The 24154-nt window shown below is 43.3% G+C and overlaps 2 protein-coding genes across 3 annotated transcripts in view; one reads left to right on the forward strand and one right to left on the reverse strand.

Moving 5' to 3' along the window:
- Positions 1-2015: 2015 nt before the first annotated feature.
- On the forward strand, positions 2016-7447 carry iqcb1 (IQ motif containing B1; the record flags this gene model as incomplete). Its single annotated transcript, XM_080520154.1, has 15 exons — positions 2016-2144; positions 2679-2810; positions 2889-3057; positions 3274-3391; positions 3540-3615; positions 3711-3810; positions 3986-4158; positions 4232-4341; positions 5101-5222; positions 5297-5363; positions 5446-5521; positions 6355-6518; positions 6620-6757; positions 6933-7089; positions 7194-7447. Exons 2-15 carry the CDS (start codon positions 2708-2710, stop codon positions 7445-7447), a joined length of 1827 nt encoding a protein of 608 aa, XP_080376280.1. The 5' UTR covers positions 2016-2144; positions 2679-2707.
- Positions 7448-17976: 10529 nt separating this feature from the next.
- sts (steroid sulfatase (microsomal), isozyme S) overlaps positions 17977-24154 on the reverse strand; it is a 7107-nt gene continuing 929 nt past the window's right edge. Inside the window, exons 2-12 of one of the 2 annotated variants that reach the window (XR_013937158.1) lie at positions 23636-23785; positions 23005-23126; positions 22513-22635; positions 21983-22394; positions 21753-21889; positions 21544-21681; positions 21299-21458; positions 21050-21171; positions 20573-20942; positions 19302-19363; positions 17977-18042 (exon numbers count right to left, since the gene is read on the reverse strand). Coding sequence is in view for 1 of the 2 variants with exons in the window: in XM_080519656.1 (XP_080375782.1) it covers positions 20602-20942; positions 21050-21171; positions 21299-21458; positions 21544-21681; positions 21753-21889; positions 21983-22394; positions 22513-22635; positions 23005-23126; positions 23636-23784 (1704 nt within the window). In the remaining variant the exon portion in view is untranslated. Of the gene's footprint in view, positions 18043-19301; positions 19364-20105; positions 20943-21049; positions 21172-21298; positions 21459-21543; positions 21682-21752; positions 21890-21982; positions 22395-22512; positions 22636-23004; positions 23127-23635; positions 23786-24154 lie in introns of those variants that run through there. The other variant, XM_080519656.1, reaches the window with a different exon arrangement.

A 24154-nucleotide genomic window follows, 5' to 3' on the forward strand; every position in this document is an offset into this window, starting at 1 on the left:
CACTTTACAGCAACATCAAACTGCATCTATTCCAGTCGCTGCCCATATGGGACTTGTTATCTGTGATATCTTGTCTTCACTTCCAAAACGTTACCCACATGAAAATTAAATAAACGATGGCAAGCTGAGCTGAGGGAGTTTGGGATTTTAGAGTTTTGGCTTTAGAATGAAGTGAGTTTGAATTCCTCCCCTAAAGATAAACACTTTTTCACAGTTTCGTAATGTAAACGCGGTTTCACAACACACAGAAAGTGGTGCACACATGATGTTGTTTTACCATTAGATGGAACAAATCAGTTTTCACCATAAGCCCATGCATGTCCTTTACACTCTCCTCGTTCTTCAGAATTGATTGAGAAAATCAATACTTTTACTGATGAAAACAGTTTCTCAAAGCAAAATGATCAACAGCTCAGAAGATGCGGAAAAATAGCAAAAAAATTAGATAAAACACTGGATCTGCTCCTGCAGGTGATTATGAGCCAAAAAGGCTGCAGGTATTAAATCTCCTAAGTTATAGAAAATGTGCCCATGCATCAGCACAGACAATGACTCCTAAAGTCCAACAGATTGAACAAATTGCCATAAAATGTTACAAGAGATTGACTTTTTCACTTGGGTTTTCTTGTAATTCAGGTAAAGCGTGTAAACTTGGAGCCCAGCACTGATTGAGAGGATTTCCTACTTGAAAGTTTAACACATTCCTCCAGTTTCCACAAAGACACTGTCACAAATTAGTTTGACTATTTTAGCGTATTTTCTCCAACAAGTAACAATGGTTTCTAAATTCTTGGGAAAACATGTCTGTACAGCACATTAGAAACTCTACTTGTGAATTCTACACTTTGACACCACATCCTGCTCAATATCACTAAGTGACTCGTTGGCAACACGACTTGTCCTGTACTCTTTCCCAAATGAATGTACTCCTGCAGTGTGCCAGAACAAAAACACTCTATCCCAAAAGTGAAGCTAGACAATTACTAATTAATGCAGAAATCTTTATTAAGTCAACGTAATTTATAAAATGAGACATTGATGGAGGCACAGGTGGTCATTTCAATAGCGAACGCTGGTCACAGACAATCCCATTATATAACATTAAGAGCTGTCTGTGGTTTTCTATGTAACAATAAAAGTCAGTTTCAACAGAAACCATATAAATAGAAGAAGATCATGTGGTCATTGCCATTGCATCAATATTTCAGAACCGTGCATCCTCATTTCATGACATTTCTAACCTGCTGGAATCTTATTTCATGCTAAGCTTTAAGTACAACCACAAAATAATAAGTTACATGGAGTCTGCTCATCTCATTTAATGGTTCCACAAACGTCAGAGTTAATCACATGACATGAAATATGTGTATTTAGGGGGGGAATAAAACTTTTCTATCACAGCGAATTTTAACAAATAGTATATAGATGTTAAGATACAAAAGTCACGACACAAAAGTGGAAAAATTAACAGTGAGCATAAGATTGAGTGGCACAATGATTCAGTATATAATAATTATTTTTATATGTGTTGCCAAACATTACAAGCGATTGTTGAAATACAGAATAAAGGCAAAGAGCAGATGTCATAATTCGTTTTTTGGTTAAGTATAATATAGTGTTTTCTGTTTAATTTGGTGACTTCTTCATGGATACCCTCAAAAGAAAATAGATGGGACACTGCCATCTAGTGACCAAAGTTTGTGAGTGCACCTAAAGATACTGTTAAAAAAAGGAAGGAACGTGATACTGTGAGAATTTCAAATGCAATAAATAGATCTAGTTTTTGCATCTAGTTGTTCCTTGTGTCTGAGGGTGAAGAAACATGTGAAGAAGCACGAAAAACCATTTATTTATTTCAGTTTTGTTGAGGGTTACTTGGTGGTGCGGGGCGCATGATGATGACGTCGCGTCACTGTGGAACCTGTTCAGCGTCTGGTTGCTGTCTGAGCTGAGCTGTTTTCTCTGTTGAAACATCGTTTTTGTCATTTTAAAAACAACATTCAAGACTGAACGGGTGCACGGAGGACCAGTTTAACCGCTCGCCGTCACATTTATTTTTATTTTGCGGCCAGTTCATGTCAACTGGCGGTTATCTAAGACTGCAAACGAGGCGCAGACGCACATGCTAACGGTTGTGCTAACAGGTGTGTTCCCTGATTTACACACAATGAAAGCCAAACATAGAACTTTCATATTAATTATTGATTATCACATCGAGAGCGACACTGATGATAGATTGATCTTTAGACATCCACCCATTTCGTCATTTAAAGCTCTATTCCCTGATTTCTCATATGAAAATACATGTGGGTTTTTTGTTTTGTTTTATTTGTTTATTAAAGTTTTTAAATCTGAACAGTCTGGGAAAAAGTATACAAAAGGTGCAAAGGTTGATGATTCAACTAATAAGTCTGTTTGTGTCACACATTAGATCACAGACAACATATACCGAGTTATAATTGAGAGTTTGTGTTAAATAGTAGCTCCATGTGAAGTTAGAAAACACAAAGACTTCTATCTTTATTTCATGATTTATTTGAAATATTACACAAAAACTGGTCAATATCAAGCTGCTAAATACATACAAAATAAAACAAAAATGCATTTATTTATTATTTGGAGTATTTAGTATTAAAAAAAACTGTTTCAATGTGTTTTGCTCTTGTGTGTTTGTTTAGATCCACACTAGCAATAACAGGCCATCAGAATGGAGGAGGAGGAGGCTGTTGTGTCCGAGCTGAGGAGGCAGCTGGAGGATGAGAACCTGAACCCGGAGCTGAAGCTCGGCCTTCTGAACGGCGCTTTAAGCAGTGAGACTGACTCTTGCACCTCACATGTGTCCATCAGCGTCACAGCTCAATGTAAAGTTTAGTTTCTTCCTGTTTTAGAGGCTTTAAACTCGGCGGCGGCGCAAACCAGCGACGGCGCGTTGACTCGTGTCAAAGCTCAGCTGTACCACAGCGGCGTCCTCACCCACTGCGTCCGCACATTGTCTCTACCTCCCAGGATGCTGCGGGGCAACTGGAGCTCTGCTGCCGGCCTGGCACAGCTCACCAGGTCAGGATCAGTGGAATGTAATTTATTTAAAACAAACAGGGATCTGCTCACTTGTATGAACAACCTTTTGTAAATCTTTGTTCCATCTTAGTGTGAAGAGGTTTTTAATTCTACTCAAAAAGTCAGCACTCCACCTTTTTATTTCATTCTTAAAGTAAAGGTACATATATTTAAGTATGTTCTTATTCCTTCAATGTAATTTTCATCGTGTTGCAGCTCCTGCTGCATCAGAGTGGAACCGCGCAGAAGCTCCGAGGCGTTCAGTCGGCTGTTCCTGCCGTCGGTTGTCGACGGGCTTCTGTCACTGGCCAGTCAGCTGATGAACAGATCAGAGGTGTGTGTGTACATACACCACTGCAACTCTTCCATGTGTGTATGTGTGGCTGTAACTTTGTGTGTGTGTGTGTGTGTGTGTGTGTGTGTGTGTGTGTGTGTGTGTGTGTGTGTGTGTGTGTGTGTGTGTGTGTGTGTGTGTGCGCCAGTGTGTGCCTCTCCTCAGGAAGGTGATGGACTCTCTGGGCTGGCTGCTCTCCGCTCATCCTCAGCTCGCCTCTCAGGGTCGGTCAGCTCTCTGATTATTGTCGATCAGCGTCACTATGATTCTCTGACCAGAGGAAAAGTGTGAGTCTCCGCCTCTTCCCCCGTCTCTGCAGTCCTGAGCTCCGTCCACTACGGGAAGGTCCAGATGTGTGACGAGGCGGCAGTGTCCCTGCTCTGCGTCCAGATGTGGACTCAGACATGCACCACCAACAGGTAACTCACTCACACACACACCTCAGGCTGTGAAGACTTTCCTGCCATTAAGGCAAAAACTAAAGAAATTAAAACGATCACACAATTTTTTAACATCTTGTCTTTTCAAGTTAAAACCATTAGAAGGAAGATTTCAGTCAATTAAGTCAGAATAACTAATAGAATCTCTCCTCAGAAACTTCCTCTTGGCGTTAAGCAGCGACTCTGTTCTGCTGCTCCTCAACGAAGCCGTCGGCCAACTGGCCGTCAGCGCTGACCCTGCTGTGGGCGGGGCTTCTGTCAAACTCATCCTCCTCATGTCCAATCAGCTGGAGCTGCGCCTACGGCCCCTCCTCCTCAGCTTCAGAGGTCAGAGGTCACACATGTTGGCCTGCAGCAGGTGGGGTCAGTCACAGGAGCTCACAGGTCCCTGTGTCTGCAGGTCTGGACAGCCTATTGGACAAAGACTGGAGGGGGCGGGGCTTTGAGCAGGAAGTGGATCAGCTGGTCGCTCTCATCCAATCAGAGAAGGACGCAGTGAGTCAGCCTGAGGTTGGTTTATTATGAAAAGTTCTTTCTTATATTTTCAAATCTGGCCTTTTTGTTCAAATTAAAATATTTACCTTTGTTAAATATTAAATAGATTAATACATCTTTTATATTTTTAAATCTTATCTTCTTTTTTTTGTCATGTGCATTTTCTTTCTTGTTTTAGAGACTGTTTACTTTTTATCCATCCTCTCATTCTCACAAAAAATGTCTAAACACAGTTCTTTTTCAGGATGTTTTCAATAAGTAAAGTGAAGTTTTAATACATGTCAGATAATCAACTCAACTCAACTCAACTTTATTTATAAAGCGCTTTATACAGCCGTAGCTGAGACAAAGTCCTGTACATTGAAATAAAAATATAAGAGGCAAAATAAAAACATTAAAACAATAAAAAAGTTAAAGCAATAAAAACAATCAGATGGTAAAACAATAAACAAAACATAAAAAGTTAAAGCAATAAAAAGAAAAAATGAAGGCATTGAAACCAGAGCAGAGTCTCACGCTGAGGTAAAAGCCAAAGGTAAAAGCAGGAGCGTATGAATGAAGCAGCTCAGAGAGGTAAGGCGGGGCGAGACCATTTAAAGATTTAAAAACATCATAGTTTAAAGTTTATTCTTTTACTGGACGTTTTAGCCTTTAATCCAATAGTTTAGTAATAGTGTTTGTTGTCTTTTTTAATTGGATTGTTGTTCTGTTTTATTATTGCAACTTTGGACATTTTCAGATGTTTGTAGTAATTTCAGGATGTCAACGTTGCAGCGGAGTTCAGGTGAGCATGAGCGAGCGGCGTGTGTGATCCAGGCGGCGTGGCGCTCCCATCGAACCCGCCGCAGGGTGAGGAGTCTGGCCAGGGCGGTGAGCTCGCTGCAGAGGAGATACAGGTAACATCTGTCTGCAGCTGTTTGACACGTCTGGCCGCGTGCGGATGAGCCTCACCTCCTCTGGGGGGGTCCAGGGCCCGCAGGAGGCGGCAGCGGCAGCAGGAGGAGGAGCAGCAGTGGGAGGAGGAGCTCAGGTATCAGGTGAGCGACTCCTCACAGGGACACACACCAATTCCCTCTCGTCTCTAAAAAAGTGTGTGTGTGTGTGTGTGTGTGTTTGTAGGTGTGTGTGAGGCGTCAGCAGGCGAGGAGGCTGTTCCACCAGAAACACAGGGAGCTGCTGCAGCTGCTTCCTGCTGGTAAACCTGCACTTTAATCCAATTTATCAATTTAATCTCACTTATAAATGTAATTAAAGTTACTTTTTATGATTCAATATTCAAAAAAACATTTGTGATTTATTTAAAGTATTTCATTTCTGTTGAATTGACACATTACAAAAACTGTGATAATAAACTAATGGTTTTTATCTTAATGCTTTAATTCAAATGTAACATTTTTGCGGTTATATTTTACAAAGTACTTTTATTTTTCAATGTCTGTTTAATTGCCATTTGATTTGGGATTTTCAGATAATAGATATTCACATTATTTCAGTTATATTAGTTGTTTGTGATTCATGGCAGTAACATGTTTACATGTTCTGGTTTAAGTTTCCTAATTTTTTGAGGTAAGAAAGTATTTAAATTATTATTTAAAATACAAAGAAAAGCGAGACCAATAAAAATGTTCATCTTTTCCAATATATTTTGATATTATACTTGACTTTATGCAGCGTTGTCAATTTACACAGTAAATTCAAATAATAATTATATGTATATATATATATATATATAATTTATTTATGTATTGTTTATTTGGCCATCATGTTATATAAATAAAAAGGATTTTAGATCATTATGAAAAGAATTGTATGTTTAAGTTGCTATTAATTTAAACTTCTGATCTTAATCGTCATTTATTTTTTTGAAAGGAAAAGGAACAAAAGCCTCCACAAAATCTTTGTATAACATATTTTTGAAGAATCTATTAGCTGAAAATTTTGTTTTACGACATGTTTGAGTTGCTCCTGTTTCTCCAAGTTGAAGTATTTAGAAGATACGTCAAAGTACAAAGCTTCATGTTGTCTTAGATCAGGTGCGGCCGTACCTGCAGGAGTGTGAGCGCAGAGCCGCCGTCCTCATCCAGAGCTTCTGGAGGGGCTGCAGAGAGAGACGTCGCTATGACGACGCACAGCGACACACACTGAGACTCGCTCGGACGCAGCAGCAGGCGGCACACACACTGCAGAGAGCGGTACACACACACACGCGCACCCACACACACACACTTCAGAGTGTGTGACTGTGTTGTTTGTGATGCTCACGCTGCTCGCTGGCGTCCGTTGCCTCCTTCAGGTGCGTCGTTTCCTCCAGAAGCGGAGAGCAGCCAAGGCCCCGCCCCTCCCCTGCTTCTGGATTGGTCAAGAAGGTTTGACGGATGGCCGGCGGGTGGAGCTGAAGCGGCAGGTGGAGGAGAACGTCGCCGCTTATCCTGTAAGAAACTCGCCGTTCTCATCTTTTACCCAGCATGCACCGCTGCTGTGTGTCACCCGTTACCGCTGCGCGTGTGTGTGTGTTTGTGTGTGTGTGTGTGTGTGTGTGTGTGTGTGTGTGTGTGTGTGTGTGTGTGTGTGTGTGTGTGTGTTTGTGTGTGTGTGTGTGATTGCAGTCGACCCGTGTGTCTGCGGAGGAGTGTGTGCACCTCCATGAGGAGGTGCAGCTGCTCCTGCTGAAGGAGCTGCAGAGAGGGGAGGAGCATCGGAGGGAGGAGCAGAGGAGGGAGGCGCTGCTGGCTCACACACACACACAGCTGGAGAAACTGAGAGGTCTCACACACACACACACACACACACACACACACACACACATCGTGTTCACGGTGTATTATTCACTGATGACCTCTGACCTTTCATCATGTCCTCCTGTGCAGACGCCCCGCCCCTCTCGGTCGTCACGGAGACGGACGCTGACTCCTTTCTCAGTCCATCGGGTCACGTTGCTGCTCGCGCCCGAGACGCCCACAACTCTGCGGTGCGGGCGAGCCGGCTGCCCTGGTGGAGGAGGCTGGGGGAGACGGACCCCCTGGGAGAACCGTTTGGCTCTGCCCCCCCGGTAGGGCTGGAGGCGGAGCTTGGAGGGCTGTACGTGGGGGGTGCTACAGACACTCAGAGGGGGCTGGACTGACTGACACTTTTACAGTATTTAGAATAAAATCTAAAGTGAAGCAATAAAGGCAAATTAAAGCCCCATTTTATTGACTTCATTTGTAGTTTGTTACCCAGAGTGCACCGGGGCAGGGACCTGATGTTTCTCTCAGGTGAAGATGAGGAAAGTATTTAGATGTCTCTCTCCATCCTTTGATTCAAAACATGTGAATTTGGAGGAGAGGCAGCAACAGACAGTTACCAAACAGGTGAAGAAGAAGAAAATTATTTACATTTTCCTCTAAGGAAATTGTTTTTTTACCACAATTAACACAAACTGATGAATTACTGAAATGGGAGCCTCTGAGTCCATTTCTGAATTATTTCCAACAGCTTTTTCTTGATGATCATGTTGAAACTCTTGATTGTGTTACATTGAATGTGTGCTCGCTAAAAATCTCCAGCTCTCCTTGAAAATGAAAGAGTTTGTAATGATTTGATGTGAATAAGATGAAACTTTACAGGTTATGTTCAGTGGATCTTCTGAGGTGAGTAACGCACTAAACTACAAAGCACTTTATGGTTTTCCCACAACTTTCAGTTTTCAGAGTCAATATATATGCATGCGTGTTTATCTGGAGGAATTGAAAGGTTACATATTCAGATCTGTGGATGAAAAGTCTCAATGTCAATGAATCATCAACTTTACAGAGAGTAAACAGACACTGGTCACTCCTACAGAACCTTTTCATTTAAATCTGGGAGAAGAAAAATGCTTATTATTATTATTATTATTATTATTATTATCATTCCGCACCAGTGATTTTCTAAAACTTTCCAATTTAGTCAAACTCATCTTTTCCACAGAAAACGCACCGTTTAACGCGTCATTTGAGTAACTATACTTTGCAGAAGCAAACAGGAAGTGCTATGCTAATCCTAATATTCTAACTTTGCTTGTAGTTCTCACGTATGGCCACCAGAGGGCAATCGTCATCAATAACAGCGGCGGTAAGGACAGCAAGCGGTGGCGATTTCATAAATGTTTGCTAGATCACCTCCGTGAAGCATATTGTAAATTTAATCCAGAAATGTTACAGCGGGGAGCCACTACATGTCCATGTTTTATAACTTGTGACTGTTTGGTTGTAAACCGCGTTTCAACTCCACCTGATGACAAACTACAAACTCCCAACGTCCAGAAACTTCCTCAAACTCCAGGTTTCACTCTGGAAACACCACAACATTCGTATTAAATGTATTCTTAGATCAGATGCGTGTGTTCATGTGTATTTGTGTCAGAAAGTCTCTGCCCCGCCCGCTCCTGTGCACACAGTGAGGAAAACAAACACACCTTAAACACTTCAGACTGTCAGGAAGTTATTCTGAGGCTCAAATCAAGTCTGAAACTTGTTTAAAGCGGAAAGTTCAAACGTTTACATCGTCATTTGTGAGGTTGTACTTTTGAGGAGCTAACCGGAAGTGCTATGCTAATCCAAGCGTTCTAACTTTATTTGTTGTAGTTTCCACGTGTGGCCACCAGATGGCACTCATCAATAACAGCAGCGTCCATGACGGTTAATGTTTGAGATTTTAGTGAATTATCTTTGAAAAATGATTGAAAGTTTATCAGAAAACTGTGGCGGGTCATCAACATAGATCAGACTGTGAGTTTAATTCAGGAAGTTTGACTGTAATCTATTTCTTTCAGGTTTAAACAGGTAATAGTAGTAGTAGTTTATTCAGTCAACCAAATACATGATGCAACAAAACGAAAACAATTTCTGTCAACTTATTTGACAGTGACTTAATTTTGCCAGTGTGTTAAGGTCCACAATATCGCGTATTTATAAAGTATTTAATCTGAAGAAAAAAAAAAAGGATTCGTTCTAACGTTCTCACTTTACTTGTTGTAGTTTCCACGTGTGGCCACCAGATGGCGACTATCCACTCATCAATAATACAGCAGCGTCCATGATGGTAAATGTTTGCGATTTTAGTGAATTATCTTTGAAAAATGATTGAAAGTTTATCATAAAACTGTGGCGGATAATCAACATGGATCAGACTGCGAGTTTCATCCAGGAAGTTTGACTGTAATCTATTTATTTCTGGTTTAAACGGGTAATATTAGTAGTAGTTTATTCAGTCAACCAAACATGAAAGAATGGCTGAGTTATATAAGCAATGTGAATTATAGTCTAGTATTTATCTGATTTTACACATTATCCTATGTTTTTTTGCTAATTTAGCCTCGAGGGTATTTATGTGCAGCTTCCAACTAAGTTTCTCATCGTCATCAACAGTACTTCCTAAAAACGTGTTTGCATGCGCTTGTTGAATTTGTTTGGATCTGTGATGAAACCTGAGTATGTTTTTCTGAAATGTTGTTTCTGTGTTCAGGTTCTTGAGTGACGTCACCATCTGGCGTGGGTCATGTCGTGGTTCATGTCGTGGTTCAGTGGATCTTCTGAGGTGAGCAACACAAAACTACAAAGCACTTTATTGTTTTCCCACAACTTTCAGTTTTCAGAGAGTCTATATCTACGTGTGTGTGTTTATCTGGAGAAATTGACAGGTTATGTATTCATATTTGTGGATGGAAAGTCTCAATATCAATAAATCATCAATTTTACAGAGAGTAAACAGACACTGGTCACTCCTTCAGAACCTTTACATTTAAATCTGGGAGAAGAAAAACGTCTGTTAATATTGTTACTTTTCTTGAAATTGTTTTTAAATCAGCATTAGATTTATTTTAACTTTATAAAGTAATAAGCAGAAGGTGAAAGCAATGATTTTTAAAACTTTTTATGAGGTTAAACTCTTTGTGGAATCACAATCCAGAGAAGTTCAGTTTGCGGAGGTCTTCAAATGTAGTTATAGTATAGAAGCAAAGTGAATTCATCAACAGGAAAAGTTATGAAAAATGGAGCTCAAATAATATAAGTTGACATTCGTCATTAAAAATAGTACGTATCTCAGAACAAGTAGGAAAAACGTTTTGCTTCCTCTTTATTATTAATTATTTGTATTATTATTCCGCACCAGTGATTTTCTAAAACCTTCCAATTTAGTCAAACTCTCATCTTTTCCACAGAAAACGCACATGAAGTTCACGCGTTTAACGCGTCTTTGAGTAATTTTACTTTGTGGAAACAAACAGGAAGTGCTATGCTAATCCTAATATTCTAACTTTACTTGTTGTAGTTTCCACGTGTGGCCACAAGAGGGCAATCGTCATCAGTAACAGCGGCGGTAAGGACAGCAAGCGTTGGCGATTTGAGCGAATTATCTTCATGAAATGATGAAACGTTTCTCATAAATGTTTGCTAGATCGTCTCCACGAAGCAGATTGTAAGTTTAATCCAGGAATGTTACAGCAGGGAGCAGCGGGGAGCCACTACATGTCCGTGTTTTATAATTTGTGACTGTTTGGTTGTAAAACGCGTTTCAACACCACCTGACGACAAACTACAAACCCCCAACGTCCAGAAGCTTCCTCAAACTCCAGGTTTCACTCTGGAAACACCACAAAATTCGTATTAAGTTTATTCTTAGGTCAGATGTGTGTGTTTATGTGTATTTGTCAGAAAGTCTCTGCCCCACCCGCTCCTGTGCACACAGTGAGGAAAACAAACACACCTTAAACACTTCAGACTGTCAGGAAGTTATTCTGAGGCTCAAATCAAGTCTGAAACGTGTTTAAAACGGAAAGTTCAAACGTTTACGTCGTCATTTGTGAGGTTGTACTTTTGAGGAGCTAACCGGAAGTGCTATGCTAATCCAAGCGTTCTAACTTTACTTGTTGTAGTTTCCACGTGTGGCCACCAGATGGCGACTATCCACTCATCAATAATACAGCAGCGTCCATGATGGTAAATGTTTGAGATTTTAGTGAATTATATTTGGAAAATGATTGAAAGTTTATCAAAAAACTGTGGCGGATAATCAACATCGATAAGACTGTGAGTTTCATCCAGGAAGTTTGACTGTAATCTATTTTTTTCTGGTTTAAACGGGTAATATTAGTAGTAGTTTATTCAGTCAACCATACATGAAAGAATGGCTGAGTTATACAAGTAACGTGAATTATAATCTAGTATTTATCTGATTTTACACATTATCCTATGGTTTTTTTTTTTACTAATTTAATCTGGAGGATATTTATGTGCAGCTTCCAACTAAGTTTCTCATCATCATCAACAGTGATTCCTAAAAACGTGTTTACATGCGCTTGTTCAATTTGTTTACCATGAATTTTAATGTGGGTTTGACTGTTAATCTATTTCTTTCAGGTTTAAACAGGTAATAGTAGTAGTAGTTTATCTGGTCAACCAAATACATTTCTGTCAACTTATTTGACAGTGACTTTATTTTGCCAGTGTGTTAAGGTCCACAATATCGTGCATTTATAAAGTATTAAATCTGAAAAAAAAAAAAATAGGATTCGTTTGAGCATGAAAGAGATTCTGATGGTCTTCTGAAGTAAAAAAGAAAACCAACAAAAAAAACGTGTGGCTGAGTTAAATAAGTAAAGTGAATTATAATCTGGTACTGATCTGATTTTACACATTATCCTATGTTGTTTGCTAATTTAGCCTCGAGGATATTTATGTGCAGCTTCCAACGAAGTTTCTCATCAGCAGTGATTCCTAAAAGCGTGTTTGCATGCGCTTGTTCAATTCGTTTACCATTAATTTTAACGTGGGTTTGACAGTTAATATCCCTGATTCCAGACGACATATTTAGCCTTTGTCAAATCATATTTTTAATATTGTGAGCTTTTCCAGGTCCTTTCCTGAGCAATAGAAGCGTCTATCTTCAGCTTATAATAAACCAATAGAATAGAAATACTTTATTAATCCCAGAGAGAAGTTCTTGTAGTGAAGCTCCACACAGCCTGTAAAATAAGAGAAAGAAAGTCCAGACTTCTCTGAGAATCTCATTAAAATCAGTAATTATGTTGGTTCTGTGGTACGAACCCTAAAGCAACCACAAATGTGGAGTATCCTGACTACTAGAATGTTCCAATTCTTTCCTTTAGTTTAGATTCATCACAGTATTTATCAAACATTTCAGCCATTATTTCTCTTTGTGGTTCTTTTTGTTGGCAGATGCTGCGACAGACGAGGAAACTCTGGTTTCTGGATCCAGTTTAAAAAGGTAAGAAAGAAATATCATGTAAATACTCCATTTGGACATTAAGAAATAAATAATCTTAAAGTGCACATGTACATGAATTCATTGAGTATTTCTTTGTCATGCAGCCTCTTGTGTTGTTATGTTTGTGTTGAGTATGTTTATATTGTTTTTAAATTGATGAGTTGAAAATAAATCAATTCAGGAGATTTTTCTGCTCCACATTCTCACTGATGATGTTGAGGAAGTTATTCAGTGTCGAAGGTGAATCTCTACAGTTTGGATTGTAAATCCAACTAAAAACCAAACCTGGACTCGTCTGAAACGAGTCTAAAAACAAGTGTTTTATTGTGTTTCCTGCTTGTACTTGATAATAATTAATGATAAATATATTTGGCTGTACAAAGAAAAGACGGTGGACTGTGTCTCCTTCTTGTGGCACAATCATGTCACTGCATTTATTGACCCGTTTCCACATTTATTTTGGAGGAAACTTTGTTTTTTGCTTTTAAATATAATGTAAATTGTTATTGGAAATACTCTATTTTGACTTTAGGAATTAAATAATGTGAAAGTAAACTATATAATTGACTGAATTCATAATTTCTTTGTTCTGCAGCTTCTTGTGTTGTTATGTTTATAAGGAGCCACCAGGTGGCGCCACAGAAGATGTGTTTCTGAAAGTGTTGTTTGTGTCCAGGTTCCTGAGTGGCGCCACCATGTGGTGTGACGGTGGAGCAGCAAACAACGTCCAGCCTTCCCTCCAGAGTGGAACATGTGGTGATGAACTGCAGTCTTCTGTCTTGACTCCTCCCACTGTTCCACTTCCCTCCAGAGGGCGAGTGGAACAGTGGGAGGAGTCAAGACAGAAGACTGCAGTTCATGACCACACCCACTGAAGAGCTGCACTTTTTGGGGGTTAATTTTATAAAAAAAAAATTATAACTTTGTTCAGCATAACCCTCTGTCCTCCCTGGGGAAGGGCTGGACGGGAACCGCCACACCCACCGAAGTGTTTTGCCAGCCCTTCCCCCTCCACCCCTCCTTCTCCACCTGCCTGCCTCCCTCTCTCCTCCCTCCCTACCCCCCCAGAAGACTTTCCCACCCTGCCCCCCCCAACCTGACCCTCCTGACCTCAGCCTGTAGTCTGAACCCCTCTAGTGAAGTGAACTGGTGTGAGGAGGACTTGAACCTCCATCAGTCTGCAGCACCAAAGTGTGTCTGACAGACTGAACCACTGCACCACCATGTGTTCTGCTCCTCCTGCTTCTTCTTCAGCTTCTGTCTCTACTTTTTTTTTTAGCCTCGTTTGCGGCGAATGTAAGGATAAATGGAACCCGAGCAGAATGTCCAGTGTGGCTGGTTGGCTCAGTGAGGAGGACCAGTGCCTTGCATGTGGGAGACCTGGGTTCAAGTCCCAGTGAGGGTGAAACTCCAAGCAGACATAAAAGTTCCTGCAGGTGAGAAAGAGAGTTATATTAACTCTTAATTCAACTTATATGAAAAGTTTCAATAAAAGCCCCGGACCGGACAACTCCTAATCTCCCTACTCTTCTTTTATTAGTCCCTCTTTCTTCCACCTTGACATTCCTACGGATCCTTTTTAGACTATTTTAGACTCCGCCTCTTCTTAATTATCAGTCCCTCCCTCAAGATTGAGTGTCCTTAACTTATACGATCTAAAGGGGACCTACCCCGCCTCTCCTCAACACTTGATTTTGATGTCAAGGCTCTCTGTTCTCCTGACGGTTCCCTGACCAGGATTTGAACCTTGTCTAGTTGGTACCTAAGCACTCCACGTGCGAAGGTTTATCATGTGAGCTGTCCGGCCACCTGGGGTCCTGCAGTCGTTCTCACCTTTATACTCACTGCTTCTACTGAAACACTCAAGCAATAAGTTAAAGACACACAAGTCCTTGAAGAGGAATTGAACCCACGTCTGCTGCACCAAGAGCAGCTTTGTTCCTCACTGAGCTAAAGACCCTGAAGTCAAGTCTTGGACTCCTTCACCTTTATACTGACATGTATTGAAAACTGTTCTACAAAGAGACGTGAAGAATGAATTAAGTACAAGTTCCAATGTCAGATTCCACTTAATGCACACTTTAATGGAGAAAGAAACACATAACATAGAACATATAGAAGTAAGGTCTCCACTGACCAGGACTAGAACCACCAACCTTCTACTCCAATGACAGTGGTTCTTCTCACTGAGCTAAACAACTTGGAGGTCTGGACCTCGACGGTTCAGCCTTTGTGCTCAAGGGTTGAGGAAACAAGACCAAACACCTTGGTGTGGAAGACTTCACCTTAACACACCCCACCTCACCTCCCCCCACCTCCCCCCACCTCACCCCCCCGGTTGTGAGGTGAGGTGGGGTGTGGGGGGGGGGGGGGTTGTGAGGTGAGGTGGGGGGTGAGGTGAGGTGGGGTGAGGGGGGTGGTGAGGTGAGGTGGGGTGTGGGGGGGTGGTGAGGTGAGGTGAGGTGGGGTGTGGGGGGGGTGGTGAGGTGGGGTGTGGGGGGGGTGGTGAGGTGGGGTGTGGGAGGGTGGTGAGGTGAGGTGGGGGGTGAGGTGGGGTGTGGGGGGGTGGGGTGTGGGGGGGTGGTGAGGTGGGGTGTGGGGGGGGTGGTGTGAGGTGGGGGTGTGGGAGGGTGGTGAGGTGAGGTGGGGGGGTGAGGTGGGGTGTGGGGGGGTGGTGAGGTGAGGTGGGGGGGTGGGGTGTGGGGGGGTGGTGAGGTGAGGTTGGGGTGTGGGGGGGGTGGGGGGGAGGGTGAGGTGGGGGCTGGGGGGGTGAGGTGGGGTGTGGGGGGGGGGGTGGTGAGGTGAGGTGGGGGTGTGGGGGGTAAGTGAGGTGGGGTGTGGGGGGGAGGTGGGGTGGGGCTGGGGGGGTGAGGTGGGGTGTGGGGGGGGTGGTGTGGTGAGGTGAGGTGGGGTGTGGGGGGGTGGTGAGGTGAGGTTGGGGTGTGGGGAGGTGAGGTGTGGTGAGGTGAGGTGGGGGTGTGGGGGGGAGGTGGGGTGGGGGCTGGGGGGGTGAGGTGGGTGTGGGGGGGGTGGTGTGGTGAGGTGAGGTGGGGTGTGGGGGGGTGGTGAGGTGAGGTTGGGGTGAGGTGAGGTGGGGTGTGTTAAGGTGAGGTGAGGTGAGGTGAGGTGTGTCAAGGTGAAGTCTTCCACACCAAGGTGTTTGGTCTTGTTTCCTCAACCCTTGAGCACAAAGGCTGAACCGTCGAGGTCCAGACCTCCAAGTTGTTTAGCTCAGTGAGAAGAACCACTGTCATTGGAGTAGAAGGTTGGTGGTTCTAGTCCTGGTCAGTGGAGACCTTACTTCTATATGTTCTATGTTATGTGTTTCTTTCTCCATTAAAGTGTGTATTAAGTGGAATCTGACATTGGAACTTGTACTTAATTCATTCTTCTCGTCTCTTTGTAGAACAGTTTTCAATACATGTCAGTATAAAGGTGAAGGAGTCCAAGACTTGACTTCAGGGTCTTTAGCTCAGTGAGGAACAAAGCTGCTCTTGGTGCAGCAGATGTGGGTTCAATTCCTCTTCAAGGGCTTGTGTCTCTTTAACTTATTGCTTGAGTGTTTCAGTAGAAGCAGTGAGTATAAAGGTGAGAACGACTGCAGGACCCCAGGTGGCCGGACAGCTCACATGATAAACCTTGGCACGTGGAGTGCTTAGGTACCAACTAGACAAGGTTCAAATCCTGGTCAGGGAACCGTCAGGAGAACAGAGAGCCTTGACATCAAAATCAAGAGTTGAGGAGAGGCGGGGTAGGTCCCCTTTAGATCGTATAAGTTAAGGACACTCAATCTTGAGGGAGGGACTGATAATTAAGAAGAGGCGGAGTCTAAAATAGTCTAAAAAGAATCCGTAGGAATGTCAAGGTGGAAGAAAGAGGGACTAACAAAAGAAGAGTAGGGAGATTAGGAGTTGTCCGGTCCGGGGCTTTTATTGAAACTTTTCATATAAGTTGAATTAAGAGTTAATATAACTCTCTTTCTCACCTGCAGGAACTTTTATGTCTGCTTGGAGTTTCACCCTCACTGGGACTTGAACCCAGGTCTCCCACATGCAAGGCACTGGTCCTCCTCACTGAGCCAACCAGCCACACTGGACATTCTGCTCGGGTTCCATTTATCCTTACATTCGCCACAAACGAGGCTAAAAAAAGTAGAGACAGAAGCTGAAGAAGAAGCAGGAGGAGCAGAACACATGGTGGTGCAGTGGTTCAGTCTGTCAGACACACTTTGGTGCTGCAGACTGACGGAGGTTCAAGTCCTCCTCACACCAGTTCACTTCACTAGAGGGGTTCAGACTACAAGCTGAGGTCAGGAGGGTCAGGTTGGGGGGGGCAGGGTGGGAAAAGTCTTCTGGGGGGGGTAGGGAGGGAGGAGAGAGGGAGGCAGGCAGGTGGAGAAGGAGGGGTGGAGGGGGAAGGGCTGGCAAAACACTTCGGTGGGTGTGGCGGTTCCCGTCCAGCCCTTCCCCAGGGAGGACAGAGGGTTATGCTGAACAAAGTTATAATTTTTTTTTTATAAAATTAACCCCCAAAAAGTGCAGCTCTTCAGTGGGTGTGGTCATGAACTGCAGTCTTCTGTCTTGACTCCTCCCACTGTTCCACTCGCCCTCTGGAGGGAAGTGGAACAGTGGGAGGAGTCAAGACAGAAGACTGCAGTTCATCACCACATGTTCCACTCTGGAGGGAAGGCTGGACGTTGTTTGCTGCTCCACCGTCACACCACATGGTGGCGCCACTCAGGAACCTGGACACAAACAACACTTTCAGAAACACATCTTCTGTGGCGCCACCTGGTGGCTCCTTATAAACATAACAACACAAGAAGCTGCAGAACAAAGAAATTATGAATTCAGTCAATTATATAGTTTACTTTCACATTATTTAATTCCTAAAGTCAAAATAGAGTATTTCCAATAACAATTTACATTATATTTAAAAACAAAAAACAAAGTTTCCTCCAAAATAAATGTGGAAACGGGTCAATAAATGCAGTGACATGATTGTGCCACAAGAAGGAGACACAGTCCACCGTCTTTTCTTTGTACAGCCAAATATATTTATCATTAATTATTATCAAGTACAAGCAGGAAACACAATAAAACACTTGTTTTTAGACTCGTTTCAGACGAGTCCAGGTTTGGTTTTTAGTTGGATTTACAATCCAAACTGTAGAGATTCACCTTCGACACTGAATAACTTCCTCAACATCATCAGTGAGAATGTGGAGCAGAAAAATCTCCTGAATTGATTTATTTTCAACTCATCAATTTAAAAACAATATAAACATACTCAACACAAACATAACAACACAAGAGGCTGCATGACAAAGAAATACTCAATGAATTCATGTACATGTGCACTTTAAGATTATTTATTTCTTAATGTCCAAATGGAGTATTTACATGATATTTCTTTCTTACCTTTTTAAACTGGATCCAGAAACCAGAGTTTCCTCGTCTGTCGCAGCATCTGCCAACAAAAAGAACCACAAAGAGAAATAATGGCTGAAATGTTTGATAAATACTGTGATGAATCTAAACTAAAGGAAAGAATTGGAACATTCTAGTAGTCAGGATACTCCACATTTGTGGTTGCTTTAGGGTTCGTACCACAGAACCAACATAATTACTGATTTTAATGAGATTCTCAGAGAAGTCTGGACTTTCTTTCTCTTATTTTACAGGCTCTGTGGAGCTTCACTACAAGAACTTCTCTCTGGGATTAATAAAGTATTTCTATTCTATTGGTTTATTATAAGCTGAAGATAGACGCTTCTATTGCTCAGGAAAGGACCTGGAAAAGCTCACAATATTAAAAATATGATTTGACAAAGGCTAAATATGTCGTCTGGAATCAGGGATATTAACTGTCAAACCCACGTTAAAATTAATGGTAAACGAATTGAACAAGCGCATGCAAACACGCTTTTAGGAATCACTGCTGATGAGAAACTTCGTTGGAAGCTGCACATAAATATCCTCGAGGCTAAATTAGCAAACAACATAGGATAATGTGTAAAATCAGATCAGTACCAGATTATAATTCACTTTACTTATTTAACTCAGCCACACGTTTTTTTTGTTGGTTTTCTTTTTTACTTCAGAAGACCATCAGAATCTCTTTCATGCTCAAACGAATCCTATTTTTTTTTTTTTCAGATTTAATACTTTATAAATGCACGATATTGTGGACCTTAACACACTGGCAAAATAAAGTCACTGTCAAATAAGTTGACAGAAATTGTTTTCGTTTTGTTGCATCATGTATTTGGTTGACCGAATAAACTACTACTACTATTACCTGTTTAAACCTGAAAGAAATTGATTAACAGTCAAACCCACATTAAAATTCATGGTAAACAAATTGAACAAGCGCATGCAAACACTTTTTTAGGAATTACTGTCGATGATGATGAGAAACTTAGTTGGAAGCTGCACATAAATATCCTCCAGATTAAATTAGTAAAAAAAAACATAGGATAATGTGTAAAATCAGATAAATACTAGATTATAATTCACGTTACTTATATAACTCAGCCATTCTTTCATGTATGGTTGACTGAATTAAACTACTACTAATATTACCCGTTTAAACCTGAAAGAAATAGATTACAGTCAAACTTCCTGGATGAAACTCACAGTCTGATCGATGTTGATGATCCATCACAGTTTTATGATAAACTTTCAATCATTTTTCAAATATAATTCACTAAAATCTCAAACATTTACCATCATGGACGCTGCTGTGATTGATGAGTGGATAGTCGCCATCTGGTGGCCACACGTGGAAACTAAAACAAATAAAGTTAGAACGCTTGGATTAGCATAGCACTTCCGGTTAGTTCCTCAAAAGTACAACCTCACAAATGACGACGTAAATGTTTGAACTTTCCGTTTTAAACAAGTTTCAGACTTGATTTGAGCCTCAGAATAACTTCCTGACAGTCTGAAGTGTTTAAGGTGTGTTTGTTTTCCTCACTGTGTGCACAGGAGCGGGCGGGGCAGAGACTTTCTGACACAAATACACATGAACACACGCATCTGATCTAAGAATAAACTTAATACGAATTTTGTGGTGTTTCCAGAGTGAAACCTGGAGTTTGAGGAAGTTTCTGGACGTTGGCAGTTTGTAGTTTGTCGTCAGGTGGTGTTGAAACGCGTTTTACAACCAAACAGTCACAAATTAGAAAACATGGTGGACATGTAGTAACTCCCCGCTGCAACATTCCTGGATTAAACTTACAATCTACAATCTGCTTATTCCTTTATAAAATTAAAACAACCTAATGCTGTTTTAAAAACAATTTCAAGAAAGTTAACAATAACAGACGTTTTCCTTCTCCCATATTTAAATGTAAAGATTCTGTAGGAGTGACGAGTGTCTGTTTACTCTCTGTAAAATTGATGCAAAAAGTTGGGGCTGAGAGAGAGAGAGAGAGAGCGAGAGAGGTCAACAGTGTTTACCTTCTGTAAAATTGATCTTTATTGATATTATTGACCTAAACTTCCACAGATCTGAATAAAAACCTCAGATTTTCTCCAGATAAACAAACACACACAGACAGTGGATTCTGAAAGTTGTGAAAAGAAAAAAAAAGAATGTGCTTTGCAGTTTTCAGTTCTAAACTTCAGAAGACCCACTGAATCACTACGTATGAACAAACTGTGTGACGGTTCTTCAGTCGATATCACACTTTCAGCAGTTGAGTCAGAAAAAAATAAAATTTCCCGTTTCATTAAAAAAAAGAAAAAAAAGAAGAAGTAAAAACACGGTGACAGAAGGGCAGACGTCTATAAATCCTCCTGCAGTTAAGACACAAGTAAAGTTTCTCAGATTCAAATAAAAAAAACAAATATTTTCTATAAATGGCCAAAAAATGTTGATATTTACATTCCAAGTGCAGTGATTGCCTGTCACTTGCATTTTGGAGGCTGGTGTGAAATCAAGAGTTAACGAAAAATCAATAAATCAACTCTCCCAACTTGAGTTTTGTTCTTACTGGTTAAACCGCGGCGGTTTGCGGCGCCGCTAGCAGCGGCAGAGCCGCGCGAAGGAGGAGCAGCAGGGCTGTAGCCACGGCTTCCACATCAGCTTCCCGGCGCTCAGCTGGCTCTCCACCGGCACCAGCCCGCCCTCGTGCACCTCCACCGCCCGGCGCATCGCCGCCAGGACGGCGTGGAAGGCGGGCTCGGTGTGCGGGGTCAGCGGCGTGCTCTCTGACGGGTCCCTGGAGAGGTCGAAGAGCAGCGGCGGCTGGTGGACGGTGACGGCCTCCGGGGTGCAGAAGCACACGTGGGTGTGGAAGCAGCCGGGGGCGCCGGGCGGGCTGAAGTCTGGAGTGAAGAAGAACGCTTTCCACACCGAGCTGCCTGCGCACACACACACACACACACACACACACACACACACTCTCTTTCAGTAACATTCATATTGTCGCATAAAAACTAAATAAACATTAAAAAAAGGGTTGACTCACTGTTCCTGGGATTCCAGCGCACGGCGTTCAGGTAGGCGTTGCAGTAATGGAAGAGAAACTCGTGTTTGGAGGTTTCAGCTCGGCCTTCCAGCAGATCCATCAGGTCGTGGCCGTCGATGTGCCTGCACGCACGCACGCACGCACGCACGCACGCACGCACCCACGCACCCACGCACCCACACACACACACACACACACTGAGCAGTGTCCTGCAGCCAGCGCGGTGGACCTGGACCTGGACCAACTCACCTGTCTGAAGGCGGCTCCGCCCCGCTCAGCCGCACCACGGTGGGGAACAGGTCCATGTTGCTGGTGGGCTCGTGGATCTCCCGGCCCCCCGGGATCCTCCCGGGCCAGCGCACGAGTCCGGGGACCCGGATCCCCCCCTCCCAGTTCATGGATTTACCTCCTGCTCCGACACAAAAGACACGAAGCGAGAGGTCTTACGAGGTTCCAGCTGGTCTGAGGCACGTTGCAGGGAGTCTGGCGAGAACCTCGATAGATCCCGTTGGATCCCCGGTGGATCTCCCCTCGGACCGACACCTCCTCCAGGTGGGCGCCCTGGTCGGACGTCAGGTAAACCAGAGTGTTTCCTCGCAGCCGCAGTGCGTCCAGCGTGTCCACGATCCGCCCTGAGGAGACACCCAGCTCAGTGAACAACGTCCTCCACCCCCGTCTGTCCCGGACGCCTCCGCTGACCCACCCACGCTCCAGTCCACCTCCTGGACGGCGTCTCCGTAGAGGCCGTGGCGGCTCGTCCCTCTGAACGCCTCCGAGGCAAAGATGGCGGTGTGGACTTGGAGGAACGCCACGAAGAGGAGAAAAGGTCGCTCCGAGTTCCTGCACAGACAGACCCAGAATAAAGCCTTGGTTCTGGCGGGTGGAGCGCTGGAGGAGCGTCGCCACTCTCCATCACCAACATTCCTCCCTCACCTCTGGATGAAGTCCACGGCTTCCTGGGTCACCTTCTGCGTCAGGTTCTCGGAGGAGAACGGCTGCTCCTCGATCCCGTGGCCTCTCATCAGAACACAGTTCAAGTGAGGGATGACGCTGAGGAATCCCACCACCGCGGCGAGGACGGCGAGGACGGCGGGCAGCAGGACGGCGACCAGCCGCCGGCTCACCGGCATCACGCCGCCGCAGTGGAGAGCCGCCACGGAGAGCAGGACCGCCGCCGCCGTCCTCCAGGGAAGGTACTTGTGGAGCTGGAAGACGGTGCCGTGTCCCGGCTGGCAGTCCCTCAGGTTGGTCAGGGGGACGCCGAAGAAGTGCGTGAAGCCGTGAGCGGCGGGGTGGTGACAGTGGTCCTCGCTGCTCTCGCAGTTCAGCCCCAGGTGCCACTTCCCTGGCGTCAGGTCAGAAACGCACGTCAACAACGGTCACCGCAACCGTCTTTCTCTCAAGTGAGGCTGCAGTTTTTCTTTCGACACCTCAGCTTGAACAGAAACCGTCAGCGGACCCACCGATCAGCGCCGTCTCGTAGCCTTGCTGCTGGGCCAGCTTGGCGAAGGTGACCTCCTCCGCAGGAAGACCTCCGGACGAGCCGGTGAAGAAGAAGACTCCCGGTCTGGAGTGACTGGCCATCCCTACGGGGAGAGGGAGGTTATCACAGCTTTTAGCAAAATTGGCTTTTTAGTCACTTTATCTCTCAAATAATTTGACTCATCAGTTTCAGCGAGTTAATCTACTTTAAGCTGTTTCAACCTTTTTAACCCTCGAGGTGCCAAATTCACAACATTGCTGAGTAAAACATAGAATTTCATATTTTTATTTTGGTTTATTTCAGACAATCAATTCAAAACTGACAGACATACTCACCAGGTCTTTTTTATTTTAATTTTACAGATGCAATGATGAATAAATAAATACATCGAATGTGGAAAAAGTGCTCAAATGTCAAATGTTCAAAATGCACGTTTCTACAATCAGAGTCCACACGAGGAGGACGGACTGACCTGATCGGACCGGGTAGCGCCCGGTGAGGAACGCCGCCCGGCTGGGCGTGCACAGGCTGGCTGCAGCGATGTGCTGAGTCAGCTTCACGCCCTGCTGGGCCAGCCGGTCCATGTTGGGGGTCCTGTCAGTCATCAACACGGAACATGAAGGATCAGGATCCCAGGATGTTTGAGTGGGTGTGATGATGCGCTACGCTGTCCACGGTTATTGTTTTTTGATTAAAGTGTGTCAATCTCTTGGAATGTCCATGTTTTATTTACAACAATTGGTCAGAGGGATTGTTGAATTACACATTAAATGGTCAACTTTTTAAAAAAAAACATTGTTTTCAACAGATCTTTCATTAACATTTTTCTACAGTTCATGTGTTTGCCCTGTTTTTTTGATTAATTGATTATATTGGCAAGACAATGATGGAAAACAAAACAAGCTGCAAAAGTGCAAAATGTAAACAATTTGTTGTATCTTTGTTTTCCTATAATGCAGCAGAAATAGTCCTGATGCAATGGTAAAATATGCATTTTTTAATATATTGAAATAATCACAATAAACACCTCCCAGATCACCACACTGCAAATTCAATCGTCAAGCGTCTCCCGAGAGAGAGAATTGAAGCGTGAACGTTTTTACCTCAGCGTCTTATTGCCATAACATCCCAGATCGCCGATGCCCAGGTCGTCCACCATCATCAGGACAAAGTTTGGTTTGTTCCCCTGGACAGACTCGGTGCTCAGCAGCTCCAGCAGCAGGGAGCACAGCAGGCAGCACCAGGACCTCATTCTGATCAAGACAAGGAGATTGACTCACGTTAACCACTTTATCTATCAAAAGAAAGTATGTGGAATTTCAGCAGATGAAGTGAAATGTAAAAACAACAACATTTTATTCTTCTATCTCAGTGTAAACTCCTGAGAAACTTAATTTCATCTGCAGTGAACCTAAAGTTGAGGTTGTTTTTGTGTTTTTTAGCAGTTGAGGAAAAGTGAGGACAAGATAGATGTTGAGCAGGAATCTGCTATCAGGACTCCGCTGCTGAAAGTCCAAACAAATGAAACACTGAAAATAATATCCATCATGTTCAGAAACTGTTTACTCGGTGAAGAAAAGTTGTCATTTTAGTGAAACAAGCAAACACAACCAAATTTCTTT

This window comes from Blennius ocellaris (genome assembly GCF_963422515.1).
Source record: "Blennius ocellaris genome assembly, chromosome: 24".
In the NCBI taxonomy this organism is placed as follows: domain Eukaryota; kingdom Metazoa; phylum Chordata; class Actinopteri; order Blenniiformes; family Blenniidae; genus Blennius; species Blennius ocellaris.